Source organism: Hipposideros armiger, unplaced genomic scaffold, assembly GCF_001890085.2.
Source record: "Hipposideros armiger isolate ML-2016 unplaced genomic scaffold, ASM189008v1 scaffold_560, whole genome shotgun sequence".
In the NCBI taxonomy this organism is placed as follows: domain Eukaryota; kingdom Metazoa; phylum Chordata; class Mammalia; order Chiroptera; family Hipposideridae; genus Hipposideros; species Hipposideros armiger.
In genome coordinates this window covers 773,246-787,103 of record NW_017731910.1, presented here as the reverse complement: position 1 = coordinate 787,103, position 13,858 = coordinate 773,246, and the positions used below count along the sequence as shown (strand labels likewise).

General features: G+C 34.6%; 1 protein-coding gene across 5 annotated transcripts in view; it reads right to left on the bottom strand.

Moving 5' to 3' along the window:
• The window catches only part of DMTF1 (cyclin D binding myb like transcription factor 1), a 47,648-nt gene that overhangs the window by 13,736 nt on the left and 20,054 nt on the right, over window positions 1–13,858 (bottom strand). For all 5 annotated transcript variants that reach the window (XM_019623713.1, XM_019623712.1, XM_019623714.1 and 2 more), the window contains exons 5-10: window positions 11,947–12,041; window positions 8,335–8,449; window positions 7,521–7,597; window positions 2,683–2,840; window positions 1,058–1,090; window positions 49–158 (exon numbers count right to left, since the gene is read on the bottom strand). In XM_019623713.1, the coding sequence (XP_019479258.1) occupies window positions 49–158; window positions 1,058–1,090; window positions 2,683–2,840; window positions 7,521–7,597; window positions 8,335–8,449; window positions 11,947–12,041 (588 nt within the window). The remainder of the gene's footprint in view (window positions 1–48; window positions 159–1,057; window positions 1,091–2,682; window positions 2,841–7,520; window positions 7,598–8,334; window positions 8,450–11,946; window positions 12,042–13,858) is intronic.

Sequence of the window (13,858 nt, the reverse complement as noted above, 5' to 3'; positions counted from 1 at the left end):
GCTCAAATGATGCCCCAAACCAAACCCCACCAGCAGCACTGACAGTACCTGTGTTGCAAGTATCCTTCATCAGTCGGCACCGGTCTTTGACGGAAGATGCACTTCTTCCTAGCGCCGCCCCTATTGTTGCCCAGTCATTGCCATGCTTTATCCGGAGCCTAAAACAAGAGTCTGCCAATCAGCATTGGGTTCAACTGTTTTCTCCCTTTTAATTTCATCATTTATTCTTCATTCTTCTTCTTCCCATTTGACTGGTTTGGAAGTTGTGGGCAGCAATACTTTGAGAGCCAAAGTTTGAAAGTGTGGCCTTTTTTTGGGGTCCACAGTTGTCTGTGGGTGAAAAAAAAACAGGCAGCAATTGCCTTTTTCCTGGGTCAGAGAAGAAATAAGTAACTTGGATATGTGTTCAAAAAAGACCAAATTTCCCCTCAGGTTATTGACACAATCTCCTAGGCAATCCCCAGATTTTCTTCCTTTTGAATATTCCAACAAGCTCTCCTCAGATATTGAAAAAGTTTTTCTCACCAGTCCTTATCATCATAAACAGGACCAACCTACAATTTTTTCATGATCCATACAATCCATTAATCTGTACTTTATGGTCCTAACTCAATGAAGCAAAAATATGTTTCCTGTGAAATAGCCTTTATAAGGTAGAGTCAGCCCAGACATTAAGTGAAACATTGTGAACTCACCATTCTAAACTAAGCCATGTAGCATAACCAGGTTTTGATCCTGGTACATAAGTTCTCCAAATTTAGACTTTGGGCCACCAAGAATGGCCATCTAATCTCTTCTGTAACCTCTACTGGTGGTGTAAGGATACATTTCATTGTTAACTGACAGTAGGGTGAAACTAAATTTATGGGCATAGCTACTCTGTGCAGGTATAGAGCTGATAAGTTCTTTTTATGGTCAATCACACTTAACAGGTTTAAATCATACCAGTCTACAAAAATCTCTTGACATTTCAACGTAAAACTTTTAAAACACAAGATAAAAAAAAAAAATTAAATCCCAATTATCAAAATTAATGAATAAAAATTTTTAAACTTACTCCTTGAGCTTTTCAATTTCTTCAGGTGTATATCTGGAAATTTAAAGAAATTTAAAACAGAAGTCAATTAAAACAAAGATGCTAAAAACCTTAATAAAAATCAGAATTTCACTTAGAGTCAAATGTTAAATCACTTAGCATACTGATAATATTTTAAAGGAGCCAATTTCAAAGTAGATTAATAAAAACTAATGCTTCTATTTTCTTTTTAAAAACAACAAATATTATGAGTTATAACAAAAGTGAACACTTTATAATTTTCTCTAGAAATATTCAAAATTTAAAACATATTTGCACCTGTGCTGCCTAACTATTTTAAAGTTAGGTCCAGGCCCTCTAATATCATAGCTATACTGAAAGGCTTAGCGATGGCACTGTAAACCAGAGCTAAAAAGGAAATCTGTGATAAATTCTCACAAGGCACTGAAAAATTTAAAATTCTCTCCATTTCCTCCACCCATGCATGGACACCTGACATAGTTTAGCTACAATGTGAAGGGTCTTTTGTTTTTTTCAAGTGGGCAAGTACTCTATATAATCAATGCAATGTTATTATTAAAAATGCTATCGAAGGGCCAGCCGAGTGGCTCAGTTGGTTAAGAGCTTGATTAAGGGTGCAAGCTCTGAGCAACAGGGTCGCCAGTTCGAGTCCCACATGAGCCAGTGACTGCACCCGAGCTGAGCTGCCGCTGAGCTGCCAACAGTGGCAGGATGGCTCAGCTGGTGAGAGCACGTGCTCCTAACAACAAGGTTGCCTGTTCGAGATGGTGGGCTACGCCTGCCTGCAATTAAAGACTGAACTTGGCACCTTGAGCTGGGCTGCCGTCCGGGTGGCTCAGGGGATAGAGCGTGTGCTTGTAACAACAAGGCTGCTGGGTTCGTATCCCGCATGGGATGGTGGCTACGCTGAATCGCAACTAATTGAACATGGCACCTTGAGCTGAGCAGCATGACTGGACTTGGAGCTCAGCCTGCTGCGCCCTCCACAACTAAGATTGAAGAACAACTTGGCTGTTCCCCTACCCCAATTCCCCAATAAAATCTTTTAAAAAAAATGGTATCTAGTGAGCCATACTACTAGTACCTAAGATTCCCCAAGAGAAATTAAAAAATATGTCAATAACACCATATAATCATTGCATTGAAAATATAATGCCTTAACCATATTACATACGACAAATCCATGAATTGTGTATCAATAAATTTAGTTATTTTCTATTCTGGATTTTAAAAAAGTCACTGAACTAGAAAATGTTATACTATAAAAAACTGAATAGGGAAAATGTTACCAATGAATTTAGAGTTCTTTTCACACTTCCTAATCTTTAACCACTGCTAAAGTTTTTATGTTAATTTACTACAAAGCAGACTTCGATGTATTAAGCCAGCTAAGTCTTAAATAAAATCTATATAAAGTGATTTAGATTCTAATTTCTAAAAGAGGCCTTATTATAATGAGGTTTCACCATCTTCACAACATGGATCTGGAGAAATATAACCCAACAGTAATTCAGAGTATAGTTGTCTCCAGTTAAGGCTTTGATCATAACTATTCAAAAAAAGAATAGTTTCTTAAGTATTTCCCCTAATTACATGAAATCATGCAGCATTACAAGTTTTCATACTTTCCCACATGGTTTCTGTCATCATACATGCGAAGCACTCTTCTATAAACTGCAAACAAAGGCCGGTTCAGACCCCATGCTATAGTCCTGTAGAAGTCTTTTCTTTCGTCTTTTGACATCTCAAAGATGATTTCTGTAGCATCTTTTATTCCGCGTGCCTAAATGGGTTACATTTCTTTGATTTAGGGATTGCTGATAAAATGCATATAGATATACTATGCTTTTCAAAGGTTGTTTTTTTTATGTTAAAGATCATCAATGGCATTTCAAATAATAAAGTATTGCTAATTCATTAATAAGTAAAACTTCAAAATGTTATAATAGTGATACTTAAATGTTCTAAAAATACATTGTATATAATTCAATAAAGTCAAGTTCTGTCAACTCCTTTAAAAATTATAAAAAATTAAGATCTAAAGAAAGTAGAAGGAAGAAAATCTCAACAAAATTAAAAGAATCAGGAATGAAATAAAAAATAGAAAGGATAAGCAATGCTAAGATTTGGTTCTTTGAGAAGATCAATTGAGACTAATAAAATACAAAAAGATAAACTTATGGAAAAAGTAAACAAAAAACAAAACAAAGACGACAAAACAATATTAGGAATGAAAAATGGAGCCTAAGTAGAGATGCTACAGAGATTAGACAATTAAACATTATGAAAATTTTATGGCAATAAATTTGTAAACTTACATAGAATGAATAAATTCCTAGAAAAAGTCAATTTGCCAAAACTAACTCAAGAAGATAAAATACCTAATAAGCACAGGCCATCAAGAAAATTTAATCATGTATTAATAATTTTCCCATAATGAAAATCCCAGACCCAAATGACTTTGTAGGTAAATCCTACCAAACAATCGAGTAAAATATAATTCTGATTTTAAACTATTCCAAAGAAAAAAAGCGGGGGGTACACTTCCTCATTTGTTTTATTAGGCTAGCATAACCCCAATAGTAAATGCAGACAAGGACAGTTTCAGAAAACAATTTTCAGGTCAAGTTCATTAACATAGATGCTCTAAATTCTTAAAATATTTTAGCACACTGAACCCAGTAATATATAAAAAGGAAAATAATCAATATAAAAAGTAAGCTCATTCCAGGAATACAGGTTTGTGTTAATTTCAGAAAAATTATTAGTGTAATTAATCATATGAGTATATTTATGGTAAAGAACTTAAAATCTCAATTAGTGTGGAAAGAGCAATCATAAAACTCAACATTTATATAACGTTCCTAAGCAAGTTGGACTTTGCTGGTAATCTGATAAAAGAAAAAGATATAAACAGTATAAAGATTGGAAAAGAAGAATCATTTGCAGATAATGTCATATATTAAAACCCCAAAATCTATGAAAAACTTATTGGATTTAAAACAGTATTCAGCAAGGCTAGTGATCACAAAATGAATATATAGTCATTTGCATTTCTATACAAAGCTCATAAAAATCTTTAAAAGTTCTCATTTACAACAGCATCAAAATTAACAGCATTAGGACTAAATCTTAGGCAAGTTATGCAAGTCCTTTATGGATGAAAATATAAAACTATCGAAAGACCTTAAAGAGGAACTAACTAAAATGCAGAGCTATACAATGTTCTTCAATAGGAAGACAAAATATTGTAAAGATGTTAATTCCCTTCAGATTGATGCACAGATTCAATGTAGTCCCAATAAAAGTTCCAAGAGTTTTCCATTCTCTGCAAGCTGATTCTAAATTAACAGTGAAAAAGCCAAGGGTCAAGAATATTAAGAAGAGACTTGTCTCATCAGATATTGGGACTTCTGAAGACAGTGAGTGGTGTTTTGATACAGGTATCAACAAACAGAACCTGGGAACAAATTAAAAACCTAGAAACGAATCTATGGAAGCTTGATCTAGGACAGAATGAACATTGGAATTTGGGAACAAACTAATATTCCATACCCATGCTGGGACAATTGTCAACCATATAAAAACAAAACACTGAACCCCCAGCTCACTCAATAGGAAAAACAGAATAAAAGACAAAACTCAAAAACTTTTATAAAATAATAATATGAGACTATCTTCATGCCTTTGAGGCAGGGGAGGAATTCTTAAACAAGCATGCAAAATATGAAAGTAAAAACATTATAATTTTGATATTGACATTAAAAATCTTTTTTCATCAAATGTCACCTAGAAAGAAGGAAAAGATATGCCACTAAATTGGGACAAGATATGTCTAACACAACCAAAAAACCATTAATATCAAGCATGCATTAAGAACATCTATAAAAAGAAAAACCCCATAGAAAAATTGGTGAAAGACACAAATAGGAATTTCAAAGAGAAAACAGAAATGTCCAATAAGCATATGAAAATAATCAGAGAAATACAAATTAAAAATAAAATACCCTTCATACCCACCAGATGTGCACAAATTAACAGCAAAAAACATAACCAAATAACCATTAACTATGAAATGGATAACTTACAGTATGTACATTTGCACAATGAAATAACAGCTAAACAAGCCAACAGGACATTGATTCCAAAATCATAATATCTAACTAAAGTTAAATAATACCCAGAGAATGATCTATTTATATATATTTCAAAAACAGGTAAAATTACAGATATGCATTTTATACACTCTTTTGAATATATAAAATCTGTAACAACTTAACAGCAAAAAGTTTCTAAACTTTAGAATATTTTCTAAAATTCTTTGTTTCTGTAGTTTCAATTTTGTAAACGATTAAATTTAAATATCTACTGAGTACCTACATATATGGAAGACACTATGTTCTTCTGTTTTCTTCGGTTTGTTTTTGCTAGTGGCAGTTACTTTCATTTATTCTTTTACCCCAAAGATGGAATATATGACATCTACTAGTTGGTTTAAAAATGGCTGTACACTGTTCTTAGAGCACCACATAATAAAATCCATGGTCAAAAATTAAAACAAACAAATTACCTTTTCCCATGATCAGGTACATTCTTTTTGGACATTTTCTGTTTCTGCCAATCCTATCCTCATTCTCCCAATCACCCCAAACTAGAAAGCTCGTTAGTGATTCCACCTACTCATTTTCCCTCTCCTCCAACATCCAGTCACCAGGCTTCCTTAGAGATTGCTATCTGCCCTTTCCCTGCCAACTCTATTTCCACCAGTGTACTTTCAAGCCCTTACTCCTCTCACCTGGTCAACTGAAATGGTCATCTAAAGTCTCAAATTTTAGTCATGTTCCTTCCCTTTCATCATAAAGTTGGAAAGATCCTTGGAGAGCATCTTCAAATCCTTAGAAAGTTCAGTGTTCTTACCACTCGTTACTGCCTTATCTAAACCCATGCATTTTTACAGTTTTAACTACAGTACATATGACCAGTGGCCAACTTTAATACTCTTCTGGATACCTTTTCCAATGGCCACTGTATTTCTGCTTTTAAAACAATTCGCTTGATGGGAAGGATCTTTATTCATTAAGAAAGAACTAAAGAGCCGGCCAAGTGGCTCAGTTGGTTAAGAGCTCACTCAAGAGTGTGAGCTCTGAGCAACAGGAGCACTGGTTCGATTCCCAGCCTGGCCCGAGCTGAGCTACCACTAAGATGCCAACAGGTGGCAGGATGGCTCGCTAAACAAAAAAGAATTAAAGTTTTTAACTCTTTATAATTTACAAAGCTTAGCTTGAGAAGGATGCAGCTTAAAATTAAACTTAAGAATGTGGGCATTCTAGGCAGCTATGTATTTATAATAGAAAAAATTATAAACAATTGAAGTATCAAACAATAGGAGAATGGTTAAATAAATACTGTACACCTCCCACTCGCAAAGAATGCTAATGGTCTAACATTTTAAACATGCACTATTTGAATCTAACTCTATTTTGGGGATGGTCCACAGTCTCAGGAAGACTTCCATGAGAAGAGTATGGATTTACCCCAATCTCTCACTTCACTAAGGTAGCAATCTTTCTCACTTTTATAGGGCAGAGTGCTAATTCTTTGGTCTGGACTTCAAAGCCCTGTTTCCAGAGGCTATTTTGGTTCCTTTAACTTGAAGTTAAAGGAGCTAATGTGGTCTGGGTTTGATCCCTGATTTCTTGGTGCTCAGCATTTACTCATGTGGTTACCTCCAGCCCTATTTTAGCCTAAATTCTACCCCTTTTTTAAAGACTCAGCTTAAATCCCTGCTCTTATAAATATTTTCCATAACTGTCCTAAGCCTGAGAATAAACTTTTCTTCTTCTGATCTTGTGCAGAATTTACAACATGTATCACTCACATGGTACAAAGCCTTGAATCATTCTTCACCTGTTTTCAACATTCCCAAATGGACTGTTGGCTTTTCAAAGCAACCACTGTGTGTTAAGCCAATTCATATATCCAGTGCTTCAAAAATACTGTGTTCAACAGACATTTAACAAAGGGGATAACCAAACTACCAGAAAATAAGCCTGAATATGAACTAAATTTTGAATTTTTTTTGTTTTTAAAAAAAGGACTAGTATAATGTCATAAATTCATTCAAAGAAGATGCATGTTTAAGGATTTAAACAATAAAAACTTAAACTTTAATTTATAGGCTGCTTTAAAAGACAGGGCGTTCCAATTCTGACAGGCTATTAAGATTTTTATCTAAACTCCACAGTGTTAACTAAAACAATAAAGCTATTTCAAACTGAGAATTCAAAATTTGTTTAAAAATATACTATAATCATACACCTTAAAATTATTAGGTTACAACATCAGCCAGTCATCCATTACAAAAATTACGGAAATGCTCTTAAGTACATATAATATGCTGCTTTGATATTTTTGCAATTGGCAGTGAACAAATTAGTGAAACAAAAAAAATGCCACAAGATACCTTAAGATAGCGTTCAATATTGTTCATCAAAATATCAATTTCTTCCTTGGACCACATTCCCTGCTTCCATTTATGTCCTTTTAAAGAAAACAAATAATATTATAGAAAATGTTATTCCTTGAAAGGAATAAAATACTAAAAAGATACCTCTCTTATTCTTTCAGCAGTATAGAACGGCTAAAATGACTTGTAAGGATTAGAAAAGGTCAACTGTGCTGAAAAATCTTTCCAATGAAAAATAAACTTTATGGGCAAAACATGTACAAAGTATTCTAGGGCAAGGTAAACATAATACACTGGATACCAAATGAACAATATATTCTAAATGAGTATTCTACAGTGGTTAAAAACCATCGATTTATTTACTTTAGCTTCCTTTCCTTTCTTCACAGTGGCAGATACACAACCCCCATTTTCTTGTAGCAGCTTCCTAGCAATCCTTATGAACACCATGTGACAATAAGTCTCTAAGCTACTATCAGACAGAAGTAAGTAGATCTTTGAAAAGGCTTGACTTTCTACTCCCATAAGCAGTAACTGTACTGTCTTTTAAATGCCTCCACTGTACATTTGTTCAAAAATCAACAGGACAAAATTGACTTCATATCAGAAAAATGATCAATTATTGAAAAACAAATGTTGCTTTCATGGTCTCATTCAGTCATTCAGAGCCAAATTTAATTCAATTAGAAAAGTTCAATTACTGTAACTACTTAATCACAATTATGAAGGTCCAACTCAGAATCCTAATGACTTCAAGCCTTTTTACCTCCATTTTTTTCCACTGGACATTAAAATTCACAGTATATCTTACCTTTGTTAGTCAAAGAATCCTTATCTTCTTTAGTGGTAAACCAGGCTTGGCTAACTGCTGAAACTTCCTCATTACCCAAGGGAGATATGTCATCTAGTTGCTCATTCTGTAGAATCTTGAAAAGGTGAAAGTAAAAAAAAAAAAAAAAGTAGTGACTTGATTTAATTAATACTCATTCTGATCCATCTCTCTTTGTAATGCTAAGCATTATAAAATTCTGATACAGTAATATGGGATTCATTTGTTATAGATACAGTAAAAATATATTCAATTTATTGGAAGACATGTTTTGTTGCTGTTTTTATTATAGCAGTATGAATACAAAATTATCTGCATTAATAAAATATGACCTTCATTTAAGCAAGTAACTCTGTCTAGTGGCTTGAATTTTATAGAATATTGGCTAAGATTCCAGTAAGTCTTTAAATCACTATAGGATATCCAAAGCTATTTGTATATTTGTATATGTAAAATGACCTCATACATACAATAAAATGGAAATGCTGGAGTTGAGTGTTATGATTGTTAATGTCCTCACAGGTAGTTTGCTGCCTAAATATATAGCCATGTAATCTCATGTTAAATTTAAAGGATTAACAGGCTAAACCAAAAGACATAATTCCAAAATCAAGGTCTACTTATTGTTTACTGACAGCTTTGTTTTAGCCAACCTCTAGAGCTGATTCCTACCCTCATCAATGTATCTTCTTTTCAAAGAACTATATGGTACTACATCATCATCATCATCATCATCATCATTATTATTATTGCAGCTAAAGTAATCTTTATTAAGAAATTGGTAGTTAAAAAATAGGCTTTATTGAGACAATTTACACACCATAAAATTTACCCTTTAAAGTATACAATTCAGTGTCTTTCAGTATATTTATGCAACTATCACTGGGTACATTTTAAATTAGAGGCAGAAATCTTGCGAATTCTGCAGGAACAAAGTTGCTTTTAAGAGTTGGGCCTTGGGCTAAGAGAGCTATAGTGAAAGTAAGGAAGATTTGGCAACAGTGCTACTTGTCAACTATGAACCCATCAGAGGCAGGCCAGGATACAGGAAGAGTCACATGCCTAGTGATCACACAGCCTAGTGATCACATTCGACTGGATCAACGAAGCTATGTCACTGTGGCTGGAGGTAACTCTAACAAAGATTGGACTGTTTCTTGAATAAGCAAAACATGAATTTCTAACTTCAAGAGGAAATGAAACCCATCTCAGCTGGAAAGAGAAAAGCTGTCATTAAGCAACCACAGCCATGAGAGGAAAAGCCATACCTCTTTATTTTTATATCGGGTGGTAATGAATATATTCTATTAATAAAAGTGTTTTTTAATTTAAATCCATGGACAAAAGCTAGAAATCACTGAACAAGTATGAAGTTTTATAACCCTATATTTGTGTCATACATTTTAGATTTTTTTCTTTTCAAGACCAAGAGGTCCTTATCAAGCTGAGAATTCAGGCAAACTAGATAAATGAGGTCGAAAGCCTCTTGTATTCTGAAGATCACAAGTCTATCACATTTGACACAGGAGTTATTCATCAAGGGTGACAGACAGCTAGCAAAAGACTTTGATACATACAATACCCACTTCTAAGAAATGTTATGTAGAAAATGCTCTCCTGAGATGATCTTTTATATTAATCAGCTGGTTAAAAGGTTAAATCATCATTTCCCAAAGTGAGTAAAAATATACAGCAAAGCCCACTCTATGAACCTCAGGAATAAACCTGGTATGCTGATTAATTTCCATCTTTGGACAAATACTTAATGCCTTACGGCTTAAATTTTCCTGAGGAAGAGTTACAATCATTGCTTAAGTCATATAATGTTGAACATGTAAACAGTCACTTAATGAAGTGAATAATTATTAAATTTTAACAGTAATATTCAACACTGTCAATAACAAATGAATTGAGTATAGCAGGAGACTCAGGTACCTTAAAGGGTATCTATCTACACTTAGTATATAGGTATGAATAAGTTTAACAGTATTTTACCTGCATTTTCCACTACTTTATGCGTAAATCTTTCTAAATTACTTAGTCTTTATTTAGTATGCTGTTGTTTTTTAAATGAAGCCTTTGTGAGTTAGTTGTAGGGTTTCATGTTTATAATATATACAGGCTTAGGCATCTAAAAATAATTATTTCACCCAATGAATACCTCTTGCAACCACAAATTACTGTATGTATTTGGACATTTTTTAGTTTCTAATTATTTTTCAAGCTTGTCTCATCACTAGAATGAGACATTAACTACTAACCAATGTGAAATAGCGACACCTGGTTTGACACAAAAGGACACAGCAAAAAGCAGACTATTTCTGAACTTTTAACTATGCTTTCACTCACAATGTTAATCTTATTAAACATATATTAGAAATTAATGAAAGTTTTTCATTTATTAAAATGGTAATAACAAACCAAGAGGCTAGTATTAAATTATAACTCATTAACATTTTGGAAATAACCCAAACAACACAAGCCCAGGACTTGTCTAACTAACATTGTCACTGCTCAATGTTACAACTAGGTTGTAAGCCATATCATATATATGTATACAGTTATTCTTACTGTGCTAAAAACGAAATGGAAGTGAGACTACACAGTCTTTAAATCTGAAGTAAGTGTGACAAGCCCCATTTTAAAGGGAGGATGTTGCCCTATTGTTTCAGAGGGCTTAGAAAAAACTCCCATCCAAATCACCTGCTGATATCCAGGGCAGAGTAGGTGGATTTTGCACCCACCTGAGATGTTTAGTCCTTGATGTTACATATCAACTTATAACTATTATACTTAACTGAACAAAGGTCATTGTGATACTTCACATAAGAAAAATAAGGGTACAATGTCTATTGTCTACTTCAAAAATAATTTGTTAAATGAAGAGATGAAGCAAAAGGAGAAGCTACTAAAAAGAAAGGCACAATTAGCCAGAGACAAATTTATAAGTAAAATAGATTTAGTCTTCAGGTTAGAGTGCAAAGAATTCTGATTACTTTGGGCAAAAATAACTTATGAGACATTTAAAGAAGTTCGCATAAGAGGAAAATAGTAAGGCTGATTAGTATCCAACCTCTAAACACATGGTAAAACGTATGTGGTCTTACAGGCACCAAAAGGAAGTACCGTAACTACAACCATTGTAACTAAAACCTATCTGAAATGACTGGCTTCCAAGTCACATAGAACAGAGAACACAGGCAGCCTTTCTAAATCAGTCACTACAGGTAGCTCCTAGTAAAACTATCTCAAAAAGCTTTATATCTCAGTCAGTATCTTACGTAACTGGTAACATAAAATTTAAAGTTATTTAACAGTTCAGGTGAGATCACTCCTTTATATAACGAATGCACATGCATCATCTGTTTCAACAAATGTGAGCTGCTCTACAGGGAATGAATTTTAAAATTGTCTGTGCTTACAATTCTGAGACTCACATATGTGGGCACTCAGAAAAACCTGAATGAAGTAATAATAAGTCTTAGCTCAATTTTGTGGTTGCTACTACTTTGCTGGACAAAATGTTCGTGCCATTTTATCACTTAAGGTACGTGTAAAGGATACTGCTCTTGCAGCCAGTAGGACTTACTATACCTGGATCTGTGTCACAGTTCCCTCAGTAATCTCATCGTCTGCCACCTCTGTGGTTGCAGTCATGGTCACCTCAAAGCTCTGATCATTTTCTGAAACTTCAAGAAAAAGAACAGTTTAACTCCAGAATAATAATGGCAGGTTCTAAAGATTAAAAAAATATATATATACACACACATACACATACACACACACACACACACACACACGGAAAAAAATGTGACCATCTAATTTCCTAACATTCTTTGGGTGTGCGCGCACATGAATGGGTATGCACACACGTTTAACAAATATTTATTGTGCACCAAATACACGCTAGAAATTGCTTTGGGTAACGTACAGACAGCAGTAAGCAAAAGAAACAAAAATCATGTCTTTATGGCACTTATATTCTAGTGGGTTAGACATAAAATTATGCTGTAGCACAATATTATGTTGGATGGTGATAAGTAATTAGGAGAACAAACAAAGCAGAAAGGGAATGCATTGGGAGTGGGAGAGTGTGTTTGAAATTTTAGATAGGCGGTCAGGAAAAGAAACCAAGACTTGGGTCAAAGTGAGGAAGGGAGCTAGCTAGGTATGTAGGTATCTTGAGGAAGAACACTTCAGGCAGAAGGAAAACCAAGTGCACAGGCTCTGAGATGGGGCATGCCTGGATTTTCCTAGGAAGAGCAAGGAGGGCAGTATGGCCAAAGCGGGCTGGACAAGAACAGTAAGATATTGTGTCGGGACTTGTAGGCCACTGTAAAGATGCTGAGTTTAACTCTGACAGGAAACCACTGGAAGATTTAGAGTAGTGATATAATATAATTTGACTTTTATTTTATTTTTTTCATTTTTATGTTTTTATTAATTAATTTATTTTTTAGCTGAGCCATCCTGCCACCTGTTGGCAGCTCAGCGGCAGCTCAGCTTGGGCTGTGAACTGAATCCGAAGAGCTCGCACTCTTGAGCGAGCTCTTAACCAACTGAGCCACTTGGCCGGCCCTTGACTTTTATTTTAACAGATCACTCTGGCTGCTGTGGGGAAAATAGTCTAAAGGGCAGCAAGGGCTGGAGTGAGATCAGTTAAGGAGCCTATTCAATACTCCAGATAAGAGGTCAGTGGCTTAGACCTGACTGAAGGCAAGTGTGGTTGATGACAGCAATTCAAACAGTGGCTATTTTGATAGTAGCGCCAACAAAATTTGCAGATAAACCAAACACGAAAGAAATGGAAAAGTCAAGGGTGATACTGTTTTATGTGTTTTTTTTTTAAATCTCAGCTACTGCAAAAAAATGCACCTGCCATTAATGAGATGGGGAACATTGTAGAAGAAATAAATTTAAGAATTCAGGAAGTTTTAGGAACTCAGTTTTAAACATATTACTTTGAGATACCTACTAAACATCTAGAGTTAAGAGAAGAAGCTGGGAGGCACCATCAGAGGCAGGATTGAAAACCATTAATTGTAAGGACTAGTAAAAACAGAAAACAGAAGCAGTCTAAGAACTGGGTCCTAGGGCACGCCCCATCTTTTAGAGGTTGGGGAGATGTGGACAAGTCAGCATAAGCGACTGGTAAAGAATGGACAGAAAAGTAGAAGAATACTATTCCAGGAATATGTTCCTGGAAGCCAAGTGACAAAATGTTTCAGGGTGCAGGGAGTGATAAATATTGTCAAAAATGTGGATAAGACCAAGTAAGACGAAGACTGAAAAAAAAAAATCACCCCTGGATTTAGTAACAAGACGGTCTCTAGAGACCTGGAAGGATTAGTTTTGGAGATGTGATAGAGGTGAAAGGCTGGTTTAAGGAAGAATGGAGGAAGAAATGAAGACAAATATAGGTAATTCTTTCAAGGTACTCTGCTCTTAAAGAGAAAATTGGATGGTAGCCAAAAGTGGGCTAATGGGGCTTTTTTATTTTAAAGAA